At 28.6% G+C, this 22,626-nt stretch overlaps 2 protein-coding genes across 3 annotated transcripts in view; one reads left to right on the forward strand and one right to left on the reverse strand.

The window, feature by feature from the left end:
- The window catches only part of LOC119669287 (putative uncharacterized protein DDB_G0282133), a 28,350-nt gene extending 6,766 nt beyond the window's left edge, over positions 1 to 21,584 (reverse strand). Inside the window, exons 1-2 of one of the 2 annotated variants that reach the window (XM_038079121.1) lie at positions 21,298 to 21,584; positions 7,574 to 7,840 (exon numbers count right to left, since the gene is read on the reverse strand). In XM_038079121.1, the coding sequence (XP_037935049.1) occupies positions 7,574 to 7,716 (143 nt within the window). In that variant the 5' untranslated portion in view covers positions 7,717 to 7,840; positions 21,298 to 21,584. Of the gene's footprint in view, positions 1 to 7,573; positions 7,841 to 10,725; positions 10,842 to 21,297 lie in introns of those variants that run through there. The other variant, XM_038079120.1, reaches the window with a different exon arrangement.
- Positions 18,006 to 19,657, forward strand: LOC119678477. Its single transcript, XM_038090332.1, has 2 exons — positions 18,006 to 18,047; positions 18,508 to 19,657. The coding sequence occupies exons 1-2, from the start codon at positions 18,006 to 18,008 to the stop codon at positions 19,648 to 19,650; spliced, it is 1,185 nt and encodes a 394-aa protein (XP_037946260.1). The 3' UTR covers positions 19,651 to 19,657.
- Positions 21,585 to 22,626: the final 1,042 nt, after the last annotated feature.

Below are 22,626 nucleotides of genomic sequence, written 5' to 3' on the forward strand. Positions count from 1 at the left end.
TTTTAAGTCTTACGCTTAACAATGAAAAGATAGTGGGTAATCAGTTAAAATGGTTTTATTGTTTTTTGAAGTATTGTCTATGATGAAGAATACACTTTTGCATTCAAATAAACCAATTTTCGAAACAGTTTTGCTATTCTTAAGTTGGTATCTTCAAAATCAGGGTTTAGAAAGTGTCATCGGGCAGTTCGGGCGTAAAAATACACTTAGTACGCATTTTTTTTCCTAATAAAAGAAATTGAAAAGAAATCATTGGCTGATAAGTCGGGACTGTAAAGCGGATGTCCCATTAATTTGACGTTTGGAGTACTCAAAAACTCCTTTGTTTGAGCTGATGATGGTGGAGAATGAATTTCCTTTGATGTTTAATTTCTTCGCTACTCCGAAGACTTCCAGCAAACAAATGCCAAACTCAGCATTGACTGTGCTATGTTGTTCAAGTGGTACAATTGTGACAAAACCGGTTTTTCTGAACAAACAAGCGACTACTCGATTCGTTCGCTTTCTCGAGTTCGGCTCACTTTAGAAAACCCAAACATCGATTGTTGCATTATCTGGAATCCAACGGGAACAAGTATTTGTGACAGCTAAATGTATATGTAAAATTGAATATTTGCTAGTCACACTAATCCCCAAGGAAGCCTCCATATCACGGTGTGTAAGATGCCGATCCATCTTAATCATTTCTCACACTGCATCGATGTTTCCTTGTATATCAGCCGTTGTGCACATTCATTTGTCGTGGAAAAAACGAAAAACACGCTCGAACTCATTGAATCAGCGTTTTACAGTCGCTGGCTGTGGTGTTCTATCACCAAATGTTGAACTAAATTGATCGATGCATACTTTTCTAGTTAATCCGCATTAAAGATCGTAAAAAATCAATGCACGAAAATGTATTTTTATTTAATTCCATTTCTTTGCAGTGACACAGTTTGGAATCGATGTAAACAACATAATAAATGGGCGTAAACTAAACTTTGTATTGATATTTATGCCTACGTATGGGATCAGACAAATATAAATCTTATACCCCAACAAATGATTATGCAGTATGTTATGTGTTCTGCTAGAACCAATATTAGTTCTAATATAGAATTAATTATATTGCATTATCAGTTTTTGTATAACATCAATTTTTACTGGCACAAAAACACATTTTTGACTTCTCCATTAAACAAACGATGTCCATGATCAAAGCCGGTAAAACAGTGTTTTTTTTTCATCAATGTTTATAAAGAAGAAAAATTTATCGTAAAAATGGAAAAAAGTTTATCGATGCACCCTTATGTAAATATATATAGACCACTGTGAGAAACATAACTACCATCAGAGCATGAGAATTTCATATTTTTTTTGGATGACTTTCTAATATCCAACTTTTTAGTATATTGGAAATAAAGTAATTTGCAAAAAGATTAATAAATGTTATATACTATCGAATCTTACTCTTTTGTAGGATCTTAGCCAGCTTTAAGACCTCTACCATTCAAAGAGTATTTTAGACTTTACTAAAGGTTTGATATAGTTTTTAAATCATTGAGCTTTATACAGTAGAACAATGGGCTAATATGCCTTACTGAATCCGTAGGAATGTCGGTATTATCTAACCTAATTTATGAATTGTCGTAAATAAATATAAAATCATATTGGATTATATTAATTAAATTGATATTTGTTTGATCTTAACTTTTTACTGTGGGCAGGAAGATGAATGTAACCTTAATAAATATAGACATTAGTTTTATTTCAATTAAATCCAAATTCATACTTATATATTATTTACATTGAGATCCGGTTTCTATTCAGTCCTTCATATACATTCTGACCCATATTCACAATAAAGGTGTGCCAATTTTCTTAAATATGTTTTGTGCCAAATTTTAAGAACATGGATTTCTCGTCCATTTTTAACTACTATTAGTTTTATTGATATACCAAGAACATGTTATGTGTTTAATCAAAAATAAAAGAGCTATTGAACTAAATTTTTTGAATCACATCTATGTATGATTAGTTTAGAAATAGAGATAAATATGCTGCAGAAAAATTTTGTCGCTACGAAAGACTGAGGGATAAAGAGTAAAAGAGAGTTAGAGACAGGTGAAACTAAGTGATGTTACCAATTTTTTTTATATTTTGTTAACTGTGGTTAAAGCTACCAATTGGATAATAATTGTAGTCACGTTGTGGTTCAAATTAGTTGACTTTTATAGTAGTAAATATATAAACTCAATACCTCTGTGTCTTTTGTCGGCGTGTTCCGCGTAGGCGCTTCAACTGCACATCTGCTTTATAAAATATTTAAAAAATGTTTTAAAAAATTGTTTTTACAGGTATTATAAAATTGCATACATCCACTATTTCCAGAATAGTACGATTTATCTCCGACAGATGGTGTAAAAGTCTATATATTAAATATGCATTAAAACTTTTTGATTTTTATGTATTGGAGCAAATTATCGATGGAATTGAAACCAATAATAAAAAATATAAAAAAGTAATGAGTTTTTTTTTTGCTTAATATCATTTTGAAGCATTAGGTAATACTTTGTGAGATTAAAATAAATTGTCTTCATCATTCATATGAATGCTGACATCATATGCGACCTCAAGATTGATTCGATTAATAAATACATAAAGGATAGAGCCCTGAAATTATTTGCGAAAACTGACAGGTTTACCAACACCGCGTTATCTTATCTCATGCCGATCTGACGTCAGTTACTTAGTCTGATGAAATGATAAACAATAATCCAGTCAAGGCGTAGAGAGGGGTTATGAAGAAACCTCGCAGTTCATAGAGAACTGGTTACCCTAAACCAAAGAATAAATTTCTTTATCGTTCCAATACAATGATAATCCAAACAAATTTCTATTATAAAAGCATTGTTTATGCACTACATTAAAAAAACCTACTAATTAATGATAGTACTATTACTTGACTCTTATATTCATAACGAATATTCGTTATTAGTAGAATAAGTTTGCGGTGAAGTGACATATAGAATTATAGTCGATAATTCCTATATTATATGTAGTCATTATTCGAATCAGTTATAAGTATTATCATTCATTCTTATTGTAATTGAGACTTAAAACTTGTTTCGCTAATGATATCAAATCATTTAATACACAACTTAGAGACTATACACTTTAATCACATTTGTAGAACGCAATCAATTTAACCTGTGCACAATTCTGATATACTTATATATATATATTTCAATATACTTAAAGTTCGATTTTTTTTTCTATAAAGCTGGAAAATCAAAATTTTAGAACTTCCGTTCATGAGTTTCATTGGCTAATGTCGCGAAAAAGTAAAAAGTTTTCCTAGCTCGATAATCGCACTAATGACATATCTATAAGTATTTAAATATATTGGATTTGGTTAACTTTAAGCACAACTTTTTCATTCATATCAAAATATATATAGTATTGACATGTTGACATAAATATTAGCTTTCCTAACTGATCGTGAATTAGGTCTTAAAGAACGGAATACATAAGAATCTTTAAAACTCTTATCGTAAGTGTAGCAATTATAAGCGCAGCATCGGTGGAAAAGTCTCTCCATACTCCTTGGTTCACAAGTTTTTTAAAGTAACTTACTCTATTGTGCTTTTTGATTTTATAGCATTCTCTAGGTTGATTCACTACCTCCATACTTATTCAAAATTATGAATTACAAGTCGATCAATACCCTGTGCTTTATGTCAATAGAGTCGAAACAAATCTTCTCCTGATTTCATTCTACAACCGATGTTATTACAACCTAGATCAAGTTCTATAATTAACCCAATGTAAACGCTATTTTGAACGTATCTCACTATTCACCCCCCACCCCACACATTTTAATTTCATTCATAAGAGCTGAGTTTAGTACGTTAAAGTGTCATAAGTTGCCATTTGATGCTTATACATCAAATACATTATACATTATATATTGAAAGAATAATATTAGGTAAGTCGTTATATGTCACCATAACAGGAGTTTTCAATTTATTTGAACTGACATAAATAATCAGTTTCTGGTTATTTGTTTATTTTTTTTTTAAATTTATTTTGTATTGCTCGCATTATATGGGTAGCAAACTTCATACGTACTTAAATCTGATATAGGTTTATATAGTCATTCAACCAAGTTGTCGTTGATATGACTGGTTCTAGTTTTATAGACAAACAGCACTTGCAATAAGTTAACCAGTAATCTATGGATTAGGTCTTCTATTAATTGGCTTTAAGAATGCGTTTAAGGTATTTAATAGGAATGATATCTTGCTGAAAGTACTCATATGCTGACTCATATGCTTATGTTTATCAAGTGGATACTTTTTTAGCCATTTCAAAGTATAAAAACAAATGGGCAATATAATATATAAGAATACATGATATAAAATGTTGCTTCATAGAATTTTGCTGTTGAAAGGAAGGGGAAAAACTTCAAAGTTTGGAACTAAAGTATATAAAAAAAATGAAATTAAGAGACAAAACTTGAGGTACAAAGTAAATATCTGGGTTCTTCTAAACATTGATTTCTTCTCTTATTTTACCCTATTTATGACAAAAGTAAATTTCTTTTTATACGTCGACGGTATGTTGATTATACGTAATGTCAAAAGTATTAGATGTTTTTTAATTAATAAAAAAAGGTGTTTTATTAATTTTATACCATATTGCTAAAAAAACACATCTTACCAAAATGTTTAAACAGGTATTTAAAGTATTCTATTTAAAGTACATATTAAAGTGGAACAAGAAACCTTTTTAAAAAAAAATATTTTTCTCAAGAAGTAGGAGAGAAGTTCACTTCCACTAAGCCTATTATATTTAAACCTTCAAATTTAAAAACAGTAATCCGCCACTGGTTACTACATCAGAAGAATATTATAGACAAGAGAGAGAGACGACGACTATGCATATGTATTTTTTTCGTGTGGTAGAGAGAAGGGCGTTAAACGGTCAACGTTGTAAGAATATCGCAATTTGTATTCCAAAACGATCATCGTGAACTTATACCTCGATAAACTCACCTTGGCCTTTTTAAACATCGATCCCTTTGGACAAATCTATTATGTCCATACCTGCGTAGTTTATGGTTCGCTAAAATAAATTCAGACTTCTTCGTAGTGAAATCTCCATTACACTACGATTAAATAACATTAAAAATTCTCTTAAAATTATTAACAATTTGTTGTTAATTGTAAGCGAGTGTTGATATAATATTACTAATAATTCTCCATACATAAATGAAACAAAGAACTATTTTTTAGACTTAGTGAAATGACAACCCTAATATCGTAAAAGAAATAATAAAATTATTTCAGATATATAATTTCCTTAACAGAGTCATGACAAATACTTATAACGTTGGGACTCTTGCAAAGAATATAGACCAGATTTAGTTCTTCTTTAATCTATGTGTTGGCAAATGAGTATAATATAATATTCAGATATGAATTTAAAAAAAAAATAGCTCGCAAAAGACGGAAGGTAGATGTTGAAAAGAATAAAATTAAAGTATTGTTAAAGGTTGGCGATATATGAAGTTATTTACTTAAATTGCTTTTAAGACTATATACAGCTGCTTTCAATATTGTTTGAGTCTTGATTCATAATCTTCTCTTGATATGCTAGTGCATATGTTCACGATTATTTTAATCTCGCACCTCATTAAACTTCGGATGATAAACATAACCATCGCGGATTATTCTTATTGTTAGAGACTTTGTTACCTCAATAGAGCTTCCAGTATGTTTAGTATCACTGGTGTTTGTACGGATACAATAAAATTTAGAAAACTAGATCTCTACCATTGGTGGTGTAGATTCCTCATAGTATTCTTCACTTGAAGGAGGGATTTTTAAAAAAAAAAATTTTTTTAAAAAATTTCTTTTGTTTAAAATTTTTTTTTTAAAAAAATACTTTTATTAATATTATTTTTTTTTAATTTATTACAATTTGGTTCCAATTTTGCAAAATTCACAATGTTGCCACCATAAATAATATGATGCATTCAGTTTAATATAGTAGCCTCTTAATAGATAACAGGATAATTATAGTACTAATATGAGAATTTAAAAACTAACCGACCCTTAAATTTAAATTTAAAAACTATTATAACCTTCAATAGTTCATCGTCTTTACATATTGTGAAATTTGAAGGGGACTGATTAACGACATCAAGTCGACTTTGACAAGCAATTCCGTCATATACACCCAGACGTTAGAGAATCATCCTTTTTGATAAGTATAGATGACACAGAAAAATTTCGTAATTTTAAAGTATGTTCTATCTCTATTTAGAATATAAGCTATGTATATTTAGTCGCTCTCACAGAGATAATAAATTTGGGGGATAATTATTTCAAAATAATGTCACAAGGAACTGTTAGTAATACATACAGATGCGTTTGATGCGTACAGATGAAAGCTATTAATATGCTCAACTTTTTGCTCTTTGTGAACGAATAAAAATAACAGTAGTAGTCCATATTACTTACCTAAGTAATTAGTTAAAAATTTTTAATAAGCACAGACTCATTTGTATTCATTTTAAATTGGCATAAATTTTACAAGGAGCGCCAGAAGTTTCAACAACTTCTGAATTTTGAAATGTGTAGTTTAATATATATATTTGTATTTTATATTTTAGCTTAAGTCTATTACCTATGTATATTGTATATAACTTATGTATATATTTTTCATGTAATTTAATTTCAATTATATATATATATACATTAAGACCGAAAAGCTTTCGGAAATTCTCATTTAAAATTCGCGCGCTGTATATTTTCCGATATTTTAAGTTTATGTAGTTTGGCAGCACTGTCCTTAATTACTATGCCAAAAATGAGCGCGATCTGTCAGACAGTTCGTTTACGGCAGCTGTTGAAACCAGTTCACCTCAGTAGGGCGTTGCGAAAAAAACAATGGAAAAAAATATTGAACAAAGAGTTTGCATCAAATTTTGTGTTTCGAACGAAATTTCGTGTGCAGAATCGTTGCGAATGCTACAAAAGGCTTATGGGGAATCAGTTTTATCGAAAACTCAAGTTTATGAGTGGTACAAAGCCTTCCAGGACGGTCGTACGACCGTCGAAGACATTTCGCAACGCACTACTGAGGTGAACTGGTTTCAACAGCTGCCGTAAACGAACTGTCTGACAGATCGAGCTCATTTTTGGCATAGTAATTAAGGACAGTGCTGCCAAACTACATAAACTTAAAATATCGAAAAATATACAGCGCGCGAATTTTAAATGAGAATTTCCGAAAACTTTTCAGTCTTAATGTATGTATATAAATTCAGTTTTTTTTACTCTTGGTATGCAAATGACTAATACTCTTCTTAAATATAACTTCTTCATGTTTGTGAAGTAGTTATAATAATATTGATCTATAAGTGAAAGAATTTTAATCATAACTGCCTGGTAGCTATTACTGAAATCACTTCTTAGAATTATGTCTTAATAAATTTTTATGTATTGTAAAAATAACTTTTGGACTTTTTTAATTTTATTATGTATTAGAAATAGTGCAAAATCAACAAGAAAAATTATTTCTATACCTGAATGCAATAAAGGCATCGCCCATTTCACCACCGACAATATGCACACCTCCTTCGGGTATTGAGAGACCTTTGAAGAACTGTCGAATATCCAAAGCATTTGCCGACCATGGCAAATTCTGTAAACGAATAATAACACTCATCTTGTTTTGCTTGGGTTTTTTTTAAAAATTTTTATTAATTATTTAAATCCATAAAATTAAAAGTTTAGTATTCAACTAGAAATAAAATCCTGGCGTATTTGCAATATGTTGATGTCCAAAGATTCTGTTAAATATATAGATAAAAAATAAAATTATATTTTAGATTTTGAATAAATTTAATAATAATGTTTTTTCATGGAGTCTTAATATATGAGTCATTAAAGTTAAAATAATTAGAAAAAATAGTACAAAAATAATATAATCCAAAAAGAAATTATAGTTTATAAAAATAATAAAAAAAACAAAAAAAATAATAAAATTGTTTAAAATAAATAATTTAAAAATAAAATTTGATAAAAATAAAAAACGATTGAATAAAAAAAAAACTAATAAAATAAAATAAGTTAAAAATATAAAAATAAAATAAAATAAAATAAAAAATAAAAAAAAAAACTAAAATTAACTTTTAAAAAGTTATAAAAAAAATAATATTAAAAAAGAATAATTAACAGCAATGTATATATTGTATATATACATATATATTGTACATACATATATAGAATATATATATAGATACAATATATACAATATATATATAGATCTGCTCCACGAGTTACTCGTAGTAATTATACAATATTATATCCAAATACAATAAACTCCTGCTTCTCATTTATTTTAACTGTTTTTATCAATAGTATTATTAATATTAACTGTAAAAATCATTGATTGGATTGTTATAATATAGATGTTATAAGGTAGTATATTAGACTAGCATTAGATGTTTTTATTTCAATCAAAAATAATTTTTAATATAATTTGCCTTTACAAAATAATTCTACAAAATAATGTCTCCAGTTCTGAGCGTGACACTTGGAGTCCAAATGAATTATATACGAAATATAAACTAATTAAAAAATGCAAATATTTGTTAAGACCATTGATGATGAGTACCTGACAATACTTGAAAAGGTATTATATGGTCAGTTAAACTTCTATAAATTAACCAAAAATTTTTGTTGTTGTCTTTTAATTTCTATTCGTACTCTTCCAACTTTTAAATAGTTTCTTTTCCTCATAAAACGTGTCACGTTCGACAAAAAGAATTGACTTTAAAAAAATTCGAAGACTTTTCATAATCGAAGTAGTAAGAATATATTTAAATAATCTCGTCCACATAATTAATTTGAACGATGATGTATTTTCGTGTCACAAAATCAATAAATATTTTTAGCTTATATTGCAGAATCTAACATTGACAAAAATATTATTTATCCTTTATCTTTCTCAGTACCAGTTATAATGTGTCTTATGTACAAGTGATCAAAATTAGATCAGTGAACATATAGAATAAATCGCACTGGAAATCCATTTTCGATAGAAATATTTACTAAATGCATATTTTTAGTGTTTACTTCCTCTTGTATTTCAAATTAACTTTTAACCGAAGCGTATATATAAATTTAGGTTTGATGCTGATATTAATATTCATTATAAGATAAGATGGTATAGTGCTACCAGTTTATGGACAAAGAAAACTGATTTATGAAATTGTTTAATTGGATATTCTTTTAAATCAGGGCTGTCCAAAGCATGACGTGTCTTTAATCTACCACAATTACGCTAATTTTCCTTTGGTATATTTTGGTAAAATTGCATTATTTTATTTTTATGGTATCCTATACAAATAAATTAAAATAAATAAATTTATAAAACTAGATATAACATTATCGTTTCAAAAAAAAAACATTTAATTATGTATTTGTTTCTGAGGCCCCCCACTCTATGCAGTGATTCATGATCGGATCTGGTTTGGACAACCCCGTTCTTTAGTATATTAATATGATTTGGTTACAAACTGAATTTTGTAGAGCACTATTTTAAAAAATAAACAGTATTGAATCTGTATTTGTATTCTCTATTCTATTGTCTTAATAATATTGAATTCTACTAATTAACATAAATTTCGAAATAAGTGTTCAGATCTATTAATAGAAATAGTCACTCTTGTGTCCTTTAAGGGTTAAATAAAATTTAATTTTTTATGTTTAAAAATATATTTGAATCAAAACATATGCTGAATATAAGATGTAACGATGTGCACTTGAAATATCTAAAAAATTTCCTACCTTAATGGCATCATTGTTAGCGAGTTTCATGTCAGCTTTTAAGGCCGTTTGATAAGTAGTTTGTTCACATTGCTGTTTGATTAAGTTGCTAAATGTCGATGGCTTTTTAAATTATATGGACAAAATATTTGTAATATTTAAGACTCATAATTATGAATAATGAGTCAGACAAAAGACAAAGTACCGGTTTGATAATGAGTCTAAATCTACAAAACAATGTAAAATCAAATCTAATTTATTATGTTGATAGTTCCGAGTGCTTTTTGAGCAAGTGGTGCTGTTTTATAGTTTAAAAGTTAATCTTTACGTCTTCACTTTTAAAGATTTTTCAAAAAACACAAGTATAAGAAGGTTGTACAGTTTCTAACAAAGATGGAAAGGCGCTAGGAACATTCGAGAGAAAAATTATTAGAAAGATCTATGGTCTCTCACGCTTTGACAACGGGTATCGGAAAAGATTTCAACAATGAGCTATACCACGGCATTGACATAACTAAGCGCATACAAATTCAGCGACTTCGCTGGCTTGGTCATACCGTGCGAATGGAAGTAACTGGTACGTGGTGGGGTACGGTGTAAGGACCAGATGACTAACGATTTCTAGACGCTCGGTATTACCAACTGGCTAAACCATGCCACATTTGGGCTCGCTGTCGGTTAGTCGACGCGGCCAAGGACGATTTACACCTGTAATGGTCAACTAAGTAAGGAACCGCTCATTATTGATAATAAAAATAATATATAGCTGATTGCATATACTACTAAGTGTTGTAAACAATATGGCTAACGTAGTTATCATTATGCAACTATAGATATAGTATAGATACAATCTAGATGATCCCATTATATTATATATAAATTTAATGCAAATATTTAAACTTACCACTGGAGGACAATTATATAAATCCGATACTAAGGTATGACAAACAGTAAATATTTCACATTAAATATCACAACTTCAGATGTATTTCTTTAATCAGATTAATACATTACTTTTGCTAAATTTTTCAATCATCTCACTTTTAATAAATATTAACACATTAAAATTTGACAGTTAAATCAACAGTTTAAATATTAAATTTTTTCTATAGTGGTTTTAAGTCGCATGGAACTGTTCCTAAAAATCGTTAGCAAATGATAAGAAATGAAATCGGCGAGAATTGGGTAATATTACGAACTTTTTCCTCAGTTCATTATAAAATTATTTATTTTCTTAAGAACTGGTACCAAGTGATGCATTAACTATATAAGGACTGCAGGATAGATTTCAGAAAGTCACCTTTTGATAATTTTGTAATAATCGAATTTGATCAATTTTGCAGCAATACACAAAAGATAAGAATGTACACGTCACGAATATTCATTAGTTACTGACTTTTATTATTAGCATTCAATACTTTTATATTATTTTGCTTAAATACTATAACCTAAAATTCTTAAAACTAAATGCATTTCTTAAAATTCTTAAAATTAAGGATGGATAGGTAATCTTTAGTTTATGGTTTGTGTTGTCGGCGTAAGGTATGTTTACAAATAAAAAAAAAAGGTTATCTGCTACAAATGCGCAGGTCATTCGACCTGATTTAGAAATTTCCATATATTATAGAACATTAAGTCATTCTATTGTCTGAAGTGTTATTTTTCTTTGTTTGCTAAAATGTATTGTATATATGTATTTGTATCGTTGTTGATAACTGTTAATATATATTTTGTTTACTAATTTCTTAGAATAACTATAAAAAGAATTCCTAATTATATAACCAATAGAAGAGAGTTAGTTGGTTGGTTGCAGTGACAGGCCATTAGATAACTTCCATGTACCTCAATTAGCGATTTTTCTCCGTTTTGCTACCACATTCCTCGCAAGAACCCTAGTTTAGAAGAGTAGAAACTAAATCCATCCCGCCGAATTTAGATAATTGAATAGGTATTTCGTCTGATGAACAGTCTAATAAACTATCAAAAAAAAAAAGTATCTTCGTAAGAATCTATATGTTCTGGACGCCAAAACCGGGCATCCACAGAGAAAGTGTATTATGGTTTCTTTTTTCTGCGGGTGAGAATTATGGAGAATACGCAGTTTCTCTACGTGGGTTCCTTTACACCAATGACCAGAAAGAAGCGCAGTGAACCTTGCAGTGTTCACGCGTTCTCTTTTGATGAGTTCCGAGGAAGAGAATTATTGCCAATACAATTTTTTATATGTCAGAATAACCACAAGGGACTCAAAGAACAGCAAAGGTTTAGATGGGCTTCGTGCCTTATATCCAAATGCATAACTTCAATTGGTATCAGCGAAATTTATTTCAATAAGGCGTTTATCGGCTCATCTTGATACGTTTATTTAGAACTTATATTTATAAATTTATATTATTTAGAAATTATATTCCTAATACATTTCGTGAAACCCGCCATCAATGTCGACAGTTCACTCACGAGAGAATGTTTTACGCCTTTTAAGCTAAAGGTTTGTTCACACTAGATACTTTTAACGTAGCGATTTACCTATGATTCGCACCCGCATTTGTTCATATTAAGCGCTTAGTATCGTGACAGAAAATCTTGTTGGTTGAGTTAAAAACGCAAAAAATCGTTACAAAGAAAAAGATATATACGAATTTAAATCCTATTGAATTGTACTTCCGCCCCATTAGGTAAGCAAGGTTATTTCATCTGGACCCGGTAGTTTTTATATCGTGCAGAATCCAAGTTTTACAAAATCAAACTCAACGAATGTGGTCGACCAATCACCGTACTCACCTGACGTCGCCTTTGACTTTCTTTATCTCGAAGAAAAGTGTTTTTAGTTTATAAATGAAAATTTGATTAAGGAAAAATGTATGGAGGATTGTTTAAAGCATTTGTTTAGTTTTAAGCATTATCATCTTTCTGTATTGAGGAATTTAATACAAGATGGGACAATTCTATATGATCTGTACGTAATTTGGTTCCTCTTAAATATAAAGTAATCTGCTTCAGATGTTACATGATGATATCAGAGTTACGCTAGGTTTACTGACGACTTTGCAACTTCGATAGTAGATTAAAATTTTTATTTTTTTTTATAAAGAAAATTTTGTAGACAAAAACCACAAACAAAATCTTAGCTGTCAATCGAAAAATGTGTTCAGTAACACATCTTTCATTTCGTCTTTTGAATAAAAGAAAATAGCTTTTGAGACATGTGCCAGAATACGAAAAATTTTTGACAGTGGTAAGTTGAAAGATAGTTGCCAGAATTGCACTGTAAATTTTACTTACAATAAATTTTGTTAAGCTATAAGAAGGTGGAATAGCGATTTGCAACGAAGATTAAAAACATCAGGAACTTACTTTCTAGGGGACCTTAAACAGCTACAGTACTACTTCTTAAGCAGTATCTCAAGCTCTGTTAAAGTTCCAGATGATTTTAAATCCTTTGTTTTGTACGGTAACATAATGGGCATATATGCGTAAGCTAACCTGACTACTATCAATTTAGTAATCATTTAATTTAATTATCGTAAACAATTAGTTAATCAATATTATAATCTTGTAATAGTTTTTGGCTGGTTTGGTTTTCGAGCTCAGTGTACTATTGCATCCAACCAAAAATAATTATTTTATAAATATACTTGTATTTTGCCTATGTTGAAATGCATATGTAGTATATTTTGTACCGGTATTGTTTAATTAACAATATTTATGTCTATTAATTAACTTATCGATAGTTTAAGTTGTCATAACATTTTTTATGCATTGCAGTCTCTTAACGAATGAACATAAATCCTTTGAAAATGAGTGAGATTAGCTTGTTAAACTATAATTCTTGTTTAAATTAAAAGTCGACTCTGATAAGCAGGAAGAGCAACTTTTCTTTGTAGTTTTAATGAGAAAAAAAAAATCCTTATACAATTTTTTAAAATATATATAATCATGTAATAGAAGATAATAACGTATACTTTTTTATTAACAAAAGTCTGCAAAACTAGTTTTAAATTAACTGCACTAATTGGGTCCATACGATGGTTTAATGCTGATGACATATCAAAAACTATTATTTTTGTTTTAAACATTAAATGAATTTTCATGGATTTTTCCTACTTTCCTACAAAAAAAAACCATAGCGCTCTATTGAAGTAGACCAACAACAATTTTCTTGTAGACTATTGAGCAGGATTTTGGATCATGATTTATTCACTATCGGTTAAGTTTCCTAAAAAGTAAAATCCCACTTAAATAATTTTTCCGATTTAAATGGAAAATCGTTGTTAACAAAAACCAACACGCTAAATCTGAACAATTTTTTTGTTTTATAATTCATTCAACAAGCGTAAAACTGCTATAAAAATTAAGACTAACAATAAAGAAATTTTATAACAGGTTCATTTAATGACATAAAAATTAAGTAACATATTATAGATAATTTTAGATAAAACTTGTAACCAATATTATTTCACGAAGACACCATAGCATCAACACTTCAAGTCTCACGAGATAAAAACTAAACAAATTACCATTGAGTTGCGTATAATTCGTTGCGCTTACTTTCTATGTAATTTCTCTGATCTTCAGGATTGCATATAAAAGCTATTGCAAACCATTTTAATCGATTACTAAACATTTTAAATTCTAACGTAGTGCGCGGTTAATATTAAATAAGCGGGATTTATTCGGCAGAGAAAATGAATATTTGTGTTGTGAGTGTATGCTATTTTACTCCCCTAATGTATATAGAAAATAGAAAGAAAAAGTATTAAGTGGACGTGGAATAATATTATATATACTAACAAAACGTAAGGATTTCTGAAAGAACTATGCTATCTCCACAAAATTACAAAATTTCCAATTTACATATGCCTTAGTAAAAATATCTTAAGATATCTCGGTATGATATTTGTGTCAATACCTTAAACTTTTGAATGATTCCGTTAGTGTTTTAAAATGTTGGAGCATATTTATATTCGAACATATGTTCGAATATATTCGATTTTGAAAGTTTGCATCAAACATTTCAATTATTCGAGATATTCGAACAGCAAATCTGTGTTGTGTCATTTTATTGTCGTTCTGTCTAATGGAAATACGTTTTACAGCAATCAGGACATGTTAATCGAACATTGCTATGTTTGAACTAAACGATCAAAAGCATATTCGAATATCAAAATGGTTAAAACTTCGAACAGTTCGAATAATATTCGAAGCACTAGTTATGCATACTTTTTATTCTTTAAAACCAAACTTAACAATTTAGTAATCAGAAGAGGAATGATATTTTCTGAATGAAATTTAAAAAAAAAATAGTTAAATAAGAATATTGGTTTATATGCTGACATTTTCAGCTTTAAGAATAATTTAGTAATTTTTTAATAGAGTAGTGGCTGCTTTAAAATATAATAGAATCGTTGAGTTTAAAAAACAAAATACATATATATATATTTTATATACATAAAAAAAAAAATAAAAAAAATATAAAAATACATAAAAAAAAATATATAAATAGAAAAAAAATATATATGAAAATAGAAAAAAATATATAAAAATAGAAAAAAGATATATAAAAAGAGACAAAAAAATATATAAAAAGAGACAAAAAAATATATAAAAAGAGACAAAAAAATATATAAAAAGAGACAAAAAAATATATAAAAATAGAAAAAAAATATATATAAAAAAAATAATTTTGAGGTCTAAGACCTTCCGACAGGTCTTATGCATAAAAAAAAAAAGAACAATTGAGTTATTGTTGAGTTTCAATATAACTTAAACGGATCCTTTAACGTAATAATGATCAGGGTAATTAAACTTGATAATGCAATGCGATGTAATCGTAACCATTATTATCAGTCACTCTTCAATCCTTTACCCATCGCTTTTGATGAAACTTGTTAATTTAATATTTTTCCGAACTTAGGAGTATCTTCGTATAAGCAGACTTTGAATTTTTTTCAATCTTTCGATAAATATTAATCCTAAATTGTAATTTCCCTTGATTGGTAAGTTTTTCATCGTCTGTTTTACTTGTAAACAAATTATTTTTGATTCAACAGTGTTTATACCTTAACACTGTGCTTCAAAACAAACTTGTCAAATAATTTCCTAATTTCTATAAAAATGGGAATGATATTCAGTGCTTTTAATCTTTAAGGCTTTCTTATCTTTGGTAATTCCATTACTCATTTTATTTATTCACTAGACCCACACAATTTAAGGATCCTTAAAATTCATCTCATTGTTTTTCAACAGTCCTTTGAATCTTATAATAATTATCAATTACAATCAAGCGACCATTATTATAATGTTGGTAAGATTTGCACTGCGACCAAGATATCTACTATGCTTATTTCATGGACTTCGTATACTTCTCTAAAATATACCTCCACTGTAAATTATAGTATTGAACCTACATTACACTGCTTTTTTTCTTCATCCGATATGATATGCTAACCTAAGAACATATATCGTTTATATATTAATGTCGGCCACACTTCTCGCAAGTTTTTTAATTTCTCATTCTCCTCTCTATAACACCTATAAGTTCCATTAGAGTAAATATCCTGTTTTGTAAGGTGATAGTTTAAATTATGGTGCCCTGTTACACTTTCTCTAATGAATCTTAAATTACAGGAATTTTGGTAATATTACTTATTAACGTTCTGAGAATTTGTGTTGTCCTTTTTAATGAATCTTAAATTACAGGAATTCTGGTAATATTACCTATTAACGTTCTGAGAATTTATGTTATGCTTTTTAATGAATCTTAAATTACAGGAATTCTGGTAATATTACTTATTAACGTTATGAGAATTTATATTATCCTTTTTTCTACTGGAATTTTCATATTGCCATTATAGTATCTTTAAATTTCACATTCTTATTTGTGCCGCAATCCGATGGTACAATAAATCTTACATATCCATAATAAAAAAAAACGTTTTGCTGACACATCCTGACAAAAGTGGAATACGTTTTCAGATTGAAATCTTCTGATTGAATCATTTTTTTTTAAAGATGTGTATTTAGTTTCAAGATTTTGACGTTGATATTTTTTTCCTTATCTATCGTTATACGATTTCGATGCTTACCTTTTATATCAGAACACCACCAATGTAATACAGGAACATAACAGAATAGAAGAAATTCTCGTACATATTTAAAGCATTTATTAGAACGTTTAATAGAACATTTTAAAAAAATTAAAAATAAAAAAAAACAAATTAGTTTGATGGGAAGCAATTTAGTATTTATATACTGACAGACTGATACGGGTTAGGTCAAGTTGAGGTGATGAAGCTAACCTCTCTATTTCATTTTTTAAGATGATATGAATTCACAACATATATAAAGTTTCGTCTGATTTTATATAGTAAATTCATAAATTAATTCTCGAAGGCGGTGAAGTAAGTTTCATTTATTTCAGATTTGCTATCAGAGTGATCCAATTTGTAGATATAAATTTGAAATTTAGTTATACAGAATTTCTGTGCTTAACATAAAGCTTAAAATAATATTAATATTTTGATTACATGGAGATTTCTGGTTGTAATAATAACCAAATTAAAAAAACGGTATTGTTAATGAAGTCCAACGTAGACTTACCATCTTGTAATCAGTTTTTCTGTAATATTTATTTGGAAAATGAATAGTTAATCTATTTTGGAGAAGTAATATTCTCCACTGGGCTACGTGAATGTTACATTTACTACTTTTAAAAGTGAGTAAAATATAGAAACTTAAAGTTCTAAAAACTTATTCTTAATTAGTTGACATTTTTGAGTAATTACTGTTGCTGCATCTAGTGATTTATTTTTTTCATGAACATTTTAGATATACGTAATCGTAAACCGCTGGCTACTAATACAATTTTTAAAATATTCCCATGAAAATAAGAAATATTTATTTATTTACTAACATTCAATTCTAATTCTCAGGCCTGCGATTGAGATTAGAATTATCTTTTAACAATATATTAAAAACAACACCTGAAAATTTTTAAAACCAAATATACGATATTCAGTTTTCTGAATATCGTATATTCGTATAACACCATATTATATAGTATTAAACGTATAATTCTATTATATACTAAGCATTTTATGTACTACGAACATATTATGTTGTATATATATTATATATTATTATGCTGTTGTTGTTTTAATCTGTAGAGACCTTGTAACAGATAATATGAAAGGAAATACAAATACGTATGCATGGGTTAGAATATGGGTAGGTAAAGGAATTGTGAAAGGCAGAGGGGATTGTTGGGGAAACGAGAGCGGATTGGGGTTAGATAGTTTATTATAATTTAGTAGATATCAAATCAATTCAGAACAAATAAGCCGTATTCAAATTGCAAATACTGCTACAGTCTGTAAGAAAGGCTAATCTAATACACTTACATTTGTCGAGAATCTTATTAGCACAATTCCGTTTAGAAATTGCACTATTGTTGACTAACAATATAGTTTAGAGTATAAAAGTACTGTAATGTAATATTCATATTGCAAATGTATCTTATTAAATAGACTATAGTCGTAAAGTCTTGAACTCGTAATCGTTTATATAATTTAAGTCTATAAATTTTGATTTTATAATATAATGCATAACTTACCTCTTATGTTAATTAAAGATTTCGTAAAGTCAGTAATTTATTTATTTTTAATTTACTATATATTATTTAATATAGATTTTGTTTGCAATTGCGATTTTAACTCCAACTTTAACGGATGCGATTGCTTTAAAGGGGACATCAAAAAATCATGAGAATATATCGAATCAAGCAAAGAGGGATTTAAGTCTTAGCTATTCAGCAACTAATATTAATTCTAAAGAGGGTACACGTATTAAAACAATAACAGTTATAAAGAATATAGGTAAACATGAAAAATTGGCTATCAATCCGGAACTGCATAAAAATAAAGATTGGGCAAATGCCTTTCGCGATAACTTCGATTCATATGGTAAAATACCTGATGTACCTGATATTGATGATCTCTTTGAATTTGTAAATAAGAAAGAACATAAAGAAGAAAAAGAAAATAACACTGAAGAACCAAAAGAAGAAACGACAACTGAAAAAGATGTTAAACCGGTTGTTGAGCAATCGGCTGAAGAAACAACTGCTGCCACAGAACCTGCTGAAAAAATCAAAGGTGATGCTGAAGTATTATCAGCTGAAAGTAAACAAGAACTTAAAAACAATAATACACAATCCCAGTCGCTTTCTGCACACAAACGTCGAGTAAGTGAATCTTTGAATAATTTAAATAATGCTTCATCACAAAATACTGTGCAAAAACATTTTGAGAATTATGTGCAGCTAAATGAAGGTGAGTACATGTATGCAAAACCATGCCCGAATGTACCTGCTAATAGCGTTAGCGTGTCTACATCATCTGGACGCAAATATGATATACCAGTAGAAAAGTCAAATGTTATCAATCCTTATATAGCGCCAGCAATCGTAAAGAAGACACAAGTACCTTTGCAAAGTAATTCTCAAAATATTCCTGCACTTACACCTACAATAAATGCTATTAACTCATTATTACCACCACTGCAGTCTCCTACTATAATTGCGATTTTACCGGCACTGCAACAAGGATTTAATAATGCTATATATACCACACCATTACCAACCGTAAAGCCAACACCACCACAACAAGGTGCGGTTACTACTAGTCAGCGTCCTTATATAGCACCAAATCTTCAAAACGGCTTAGGCATAAGTTTAGGACCACCGCCAGTGTTGATAAATAAACCCCGTGTAAATGATTTTCGTACAAGGAGCTTCGCAGTGGGTGGTAGATCCCGCGGTTTGAAATATTAAATACAAACGTTTTTATTCTATTTTTTTAAACTTTTAAACAATATTTGGTATTAGTAAAGTTTTAATTTATATATAGAATTATAAGTAAAGCAATGGAATTAATTATTTTCTTAATATAAAATGTATGAACTATAAATTTCAACAGTTGTGTTGTGAAACAAATATATTGCATTGATTTTAATTGACATATTTTAAAATAGTATTAAATAAATTTATATTCATACAAATAATTTCTCATGCATTCAAAAAAAAAAAAAAATAAAAACTTTATAGTTCGGAGCAAAAGTATTAAATATCTTTTTATAAATTAAACTGAGTTTCATTCAAACTTATAAAGTTGATAAGACGAAGTTAATATATCTAAAATTAAGTGATAATAATAAGTTATATATTATAAGAGTATATTAAATGGAAAGAACTTATACTATTTATACATAATATATTAAGTAATGATTATTTAATTGTCATTTATTTTGTAGTCTTCTCAAATTTATGTGAAATATATTTTAAACTTTAAAGCATGTTTATTCTGTTTGCAGTTATAATTAATTATTATAATTAACAATTAACTTTTTGTGTACAACAAGGCGCCAATGAAGTCAAACCTAATAAAAACAGTTCTTATTTAAAACTCTTTTAAGGAGATAATGCGATTACGGTCAACTCTAATTAATAAAAAGTTGCTTATTAAAGTTATAAACATTTTTAAAAAATAAATTAAAACTGTTCACTATTTGATTTATATAAGGCATTCCTTCGCCACGACCAACATCAGTGGAGCTAAAAACAGTTATAACAACAAAGTTGTGACATGAACAAACTTAATTCCATGGTTTGGTTTATACAAGTACACTTATTTTGACTTTGCAACGATAATAAAAAATATTAAATTGTAAATATCATTTCTTTAATATATTATGTGTGCTCAAGAACAATCCATTAACAAAAAGATTGGAAAGAGTTGCACCAAATATAACAACTAAACATTTTATTTACGTTGTTTGTATTGGTATTAATCCTTAGAGTTCCACTAGCGTATGCAATAGAGTGGTGAACGGTACGAACGTAGGTTTCATCATAGATGAGTGGCGGGTAAGCCCGTTAGCGCCTGAAACCCACAAGGCGATAATACAGAATAATAACAGTCCAAATCACATTATCTATCATATGTACTATATACACTAACTGCTGTGTAAAATGTGTAATTAAGTCTTAAAATTGTGTTCACTACATACACACATACAACGTACATTTCTCTTCACTTGCACATTTTTAATTGAAACTATCAACTGCGTAATAATGGAAGTGTAGTATTTTTATTTTAATTTATGCTCAATAGAAATTACATTTAATAAAAAGCTAACATATTTGAACAAAATGTAGTAAAATACTAAGTCGGCAAAAATCAATATCAATTACTTTAATACATACCCACAAACGAACATATGTCGTTTTTATGAAATATAAGAAAATACCTTTATATAATGGATTATATCCCAAATTTCTGATATTTTGCAAAATTAAATTTTTCGTTTTAAACACCTTCGTGCCCTTTTGCTTATAAACTTAGAAAATAATTAAGACTCCACTAGACATGAGACTTCGCCATATGTAAAAACACTTTCTAATTTTACTGGCGTTACTCACCAAAAAAAGATTTTTTTCATATACAATATAATCAAAATTATATTAAATTGATTCCACAAATAGTTCACACAGATTAATCGTTATATCTTCAATGTTATTATATCATACTAATGTTTAATTTGCAAAAATATTGCGACGAATCTTCTGCAGAAAAATGCTGATAATTAAACACAACTTGTACCGATACAGGCAAAAAATAGTATGGTGTACGCTTATTTTTATGATGGCGGATCTGTGCAATTACACAAAATGTTAACTGCATTATCGGCAGAAATGTTACCAAATTCTTTTACAACTCAGAAATATTATTGAAGACACGTTACACATATGCAATAATATTTAAGTGGAGAATATAAAATAATAATATTGCAAATATATATATTATATTAAAAACAGTGCCTGAGAAGTATTTAAGAATTTTTTATGTATATAAAATATATAAACGATGCTACATGTTTGTAGACAAGGTATGCGTGGTTCCAAATCGCACCGTGTATATTTAAGTTTGCATACCAAATTTTGGTCTGAGACAATTATTTGTTAAGTCGGTACACATGTCTGCTTGCAAAATACACATGTCTGTAGATTTCAATATATCTGCAGACTTCTCATAATTTAAGAATTTTGGTGAGCGTTGGACAAGCAAAGATCGCAGAAAAAATTGAAAAATAATGAAAAAAATGCTAAACATTTATTTTCTTTAAAAGAAGCAAATTTGAAAAAAAGTGCTACAAACTCTAAGAAATATGAAATCTTTATATAATGAAATAAATAACTGTTGCTATTATCATCATCTCAATTTCTTCAGTTTCGATTACTGTTTTGCACTCTGTACTTGCTCCGCTGTTGTTATGAACGCTGTAGAAAATAAATGAAAAATGAAATATGCAGACCTTGTTTCAAAGTGTATAGCAAAGCGCATACTTGAACTTCATACTTGGTGTGCAGATATGTAGCAACGTCTATATCATGCTTAACTGTGTACAATGACACTGAAGAAACCTAAGGATTGACAAATTAGTTAAACGGCATATGCTTCCACTTGGTGTTGTGTAAGAGACCATTATAAACAAATGGAGACACTTGCATAACGTCTAGGCATATGTGGTCGATACTTAAATGAAAAATTTAAGCGATTTATTTAGCCCTCCAATAGAGACTATTCCTAAAGTCGTGGGTTGTATAACCAATTACTGGTTATTTGGTAGTTACGTGGTTATAATGGGAATTATATATTATGCAAGTACTTTGCTGTTTCGATAATGCAAATAATATGCCTTAATTATAAACTTACAAAACCGAACACACTTACCAACTAAGATTTTAATA

This window comes from Teleopsis dalmanni, chromosome 1 (assembly GCF_002237135.1).
Source record: "Teleopsis dalmanni isolate 2A chromosome 1, ASM223713v2, whole genome shotgun sequence".
Taxonomy (NCBI): Eukaryota; Metazoa; Arthropoda; class Insecta; order Diptera; family Diopsidae; genus Teleopsis; species Teleopsis dalmanni.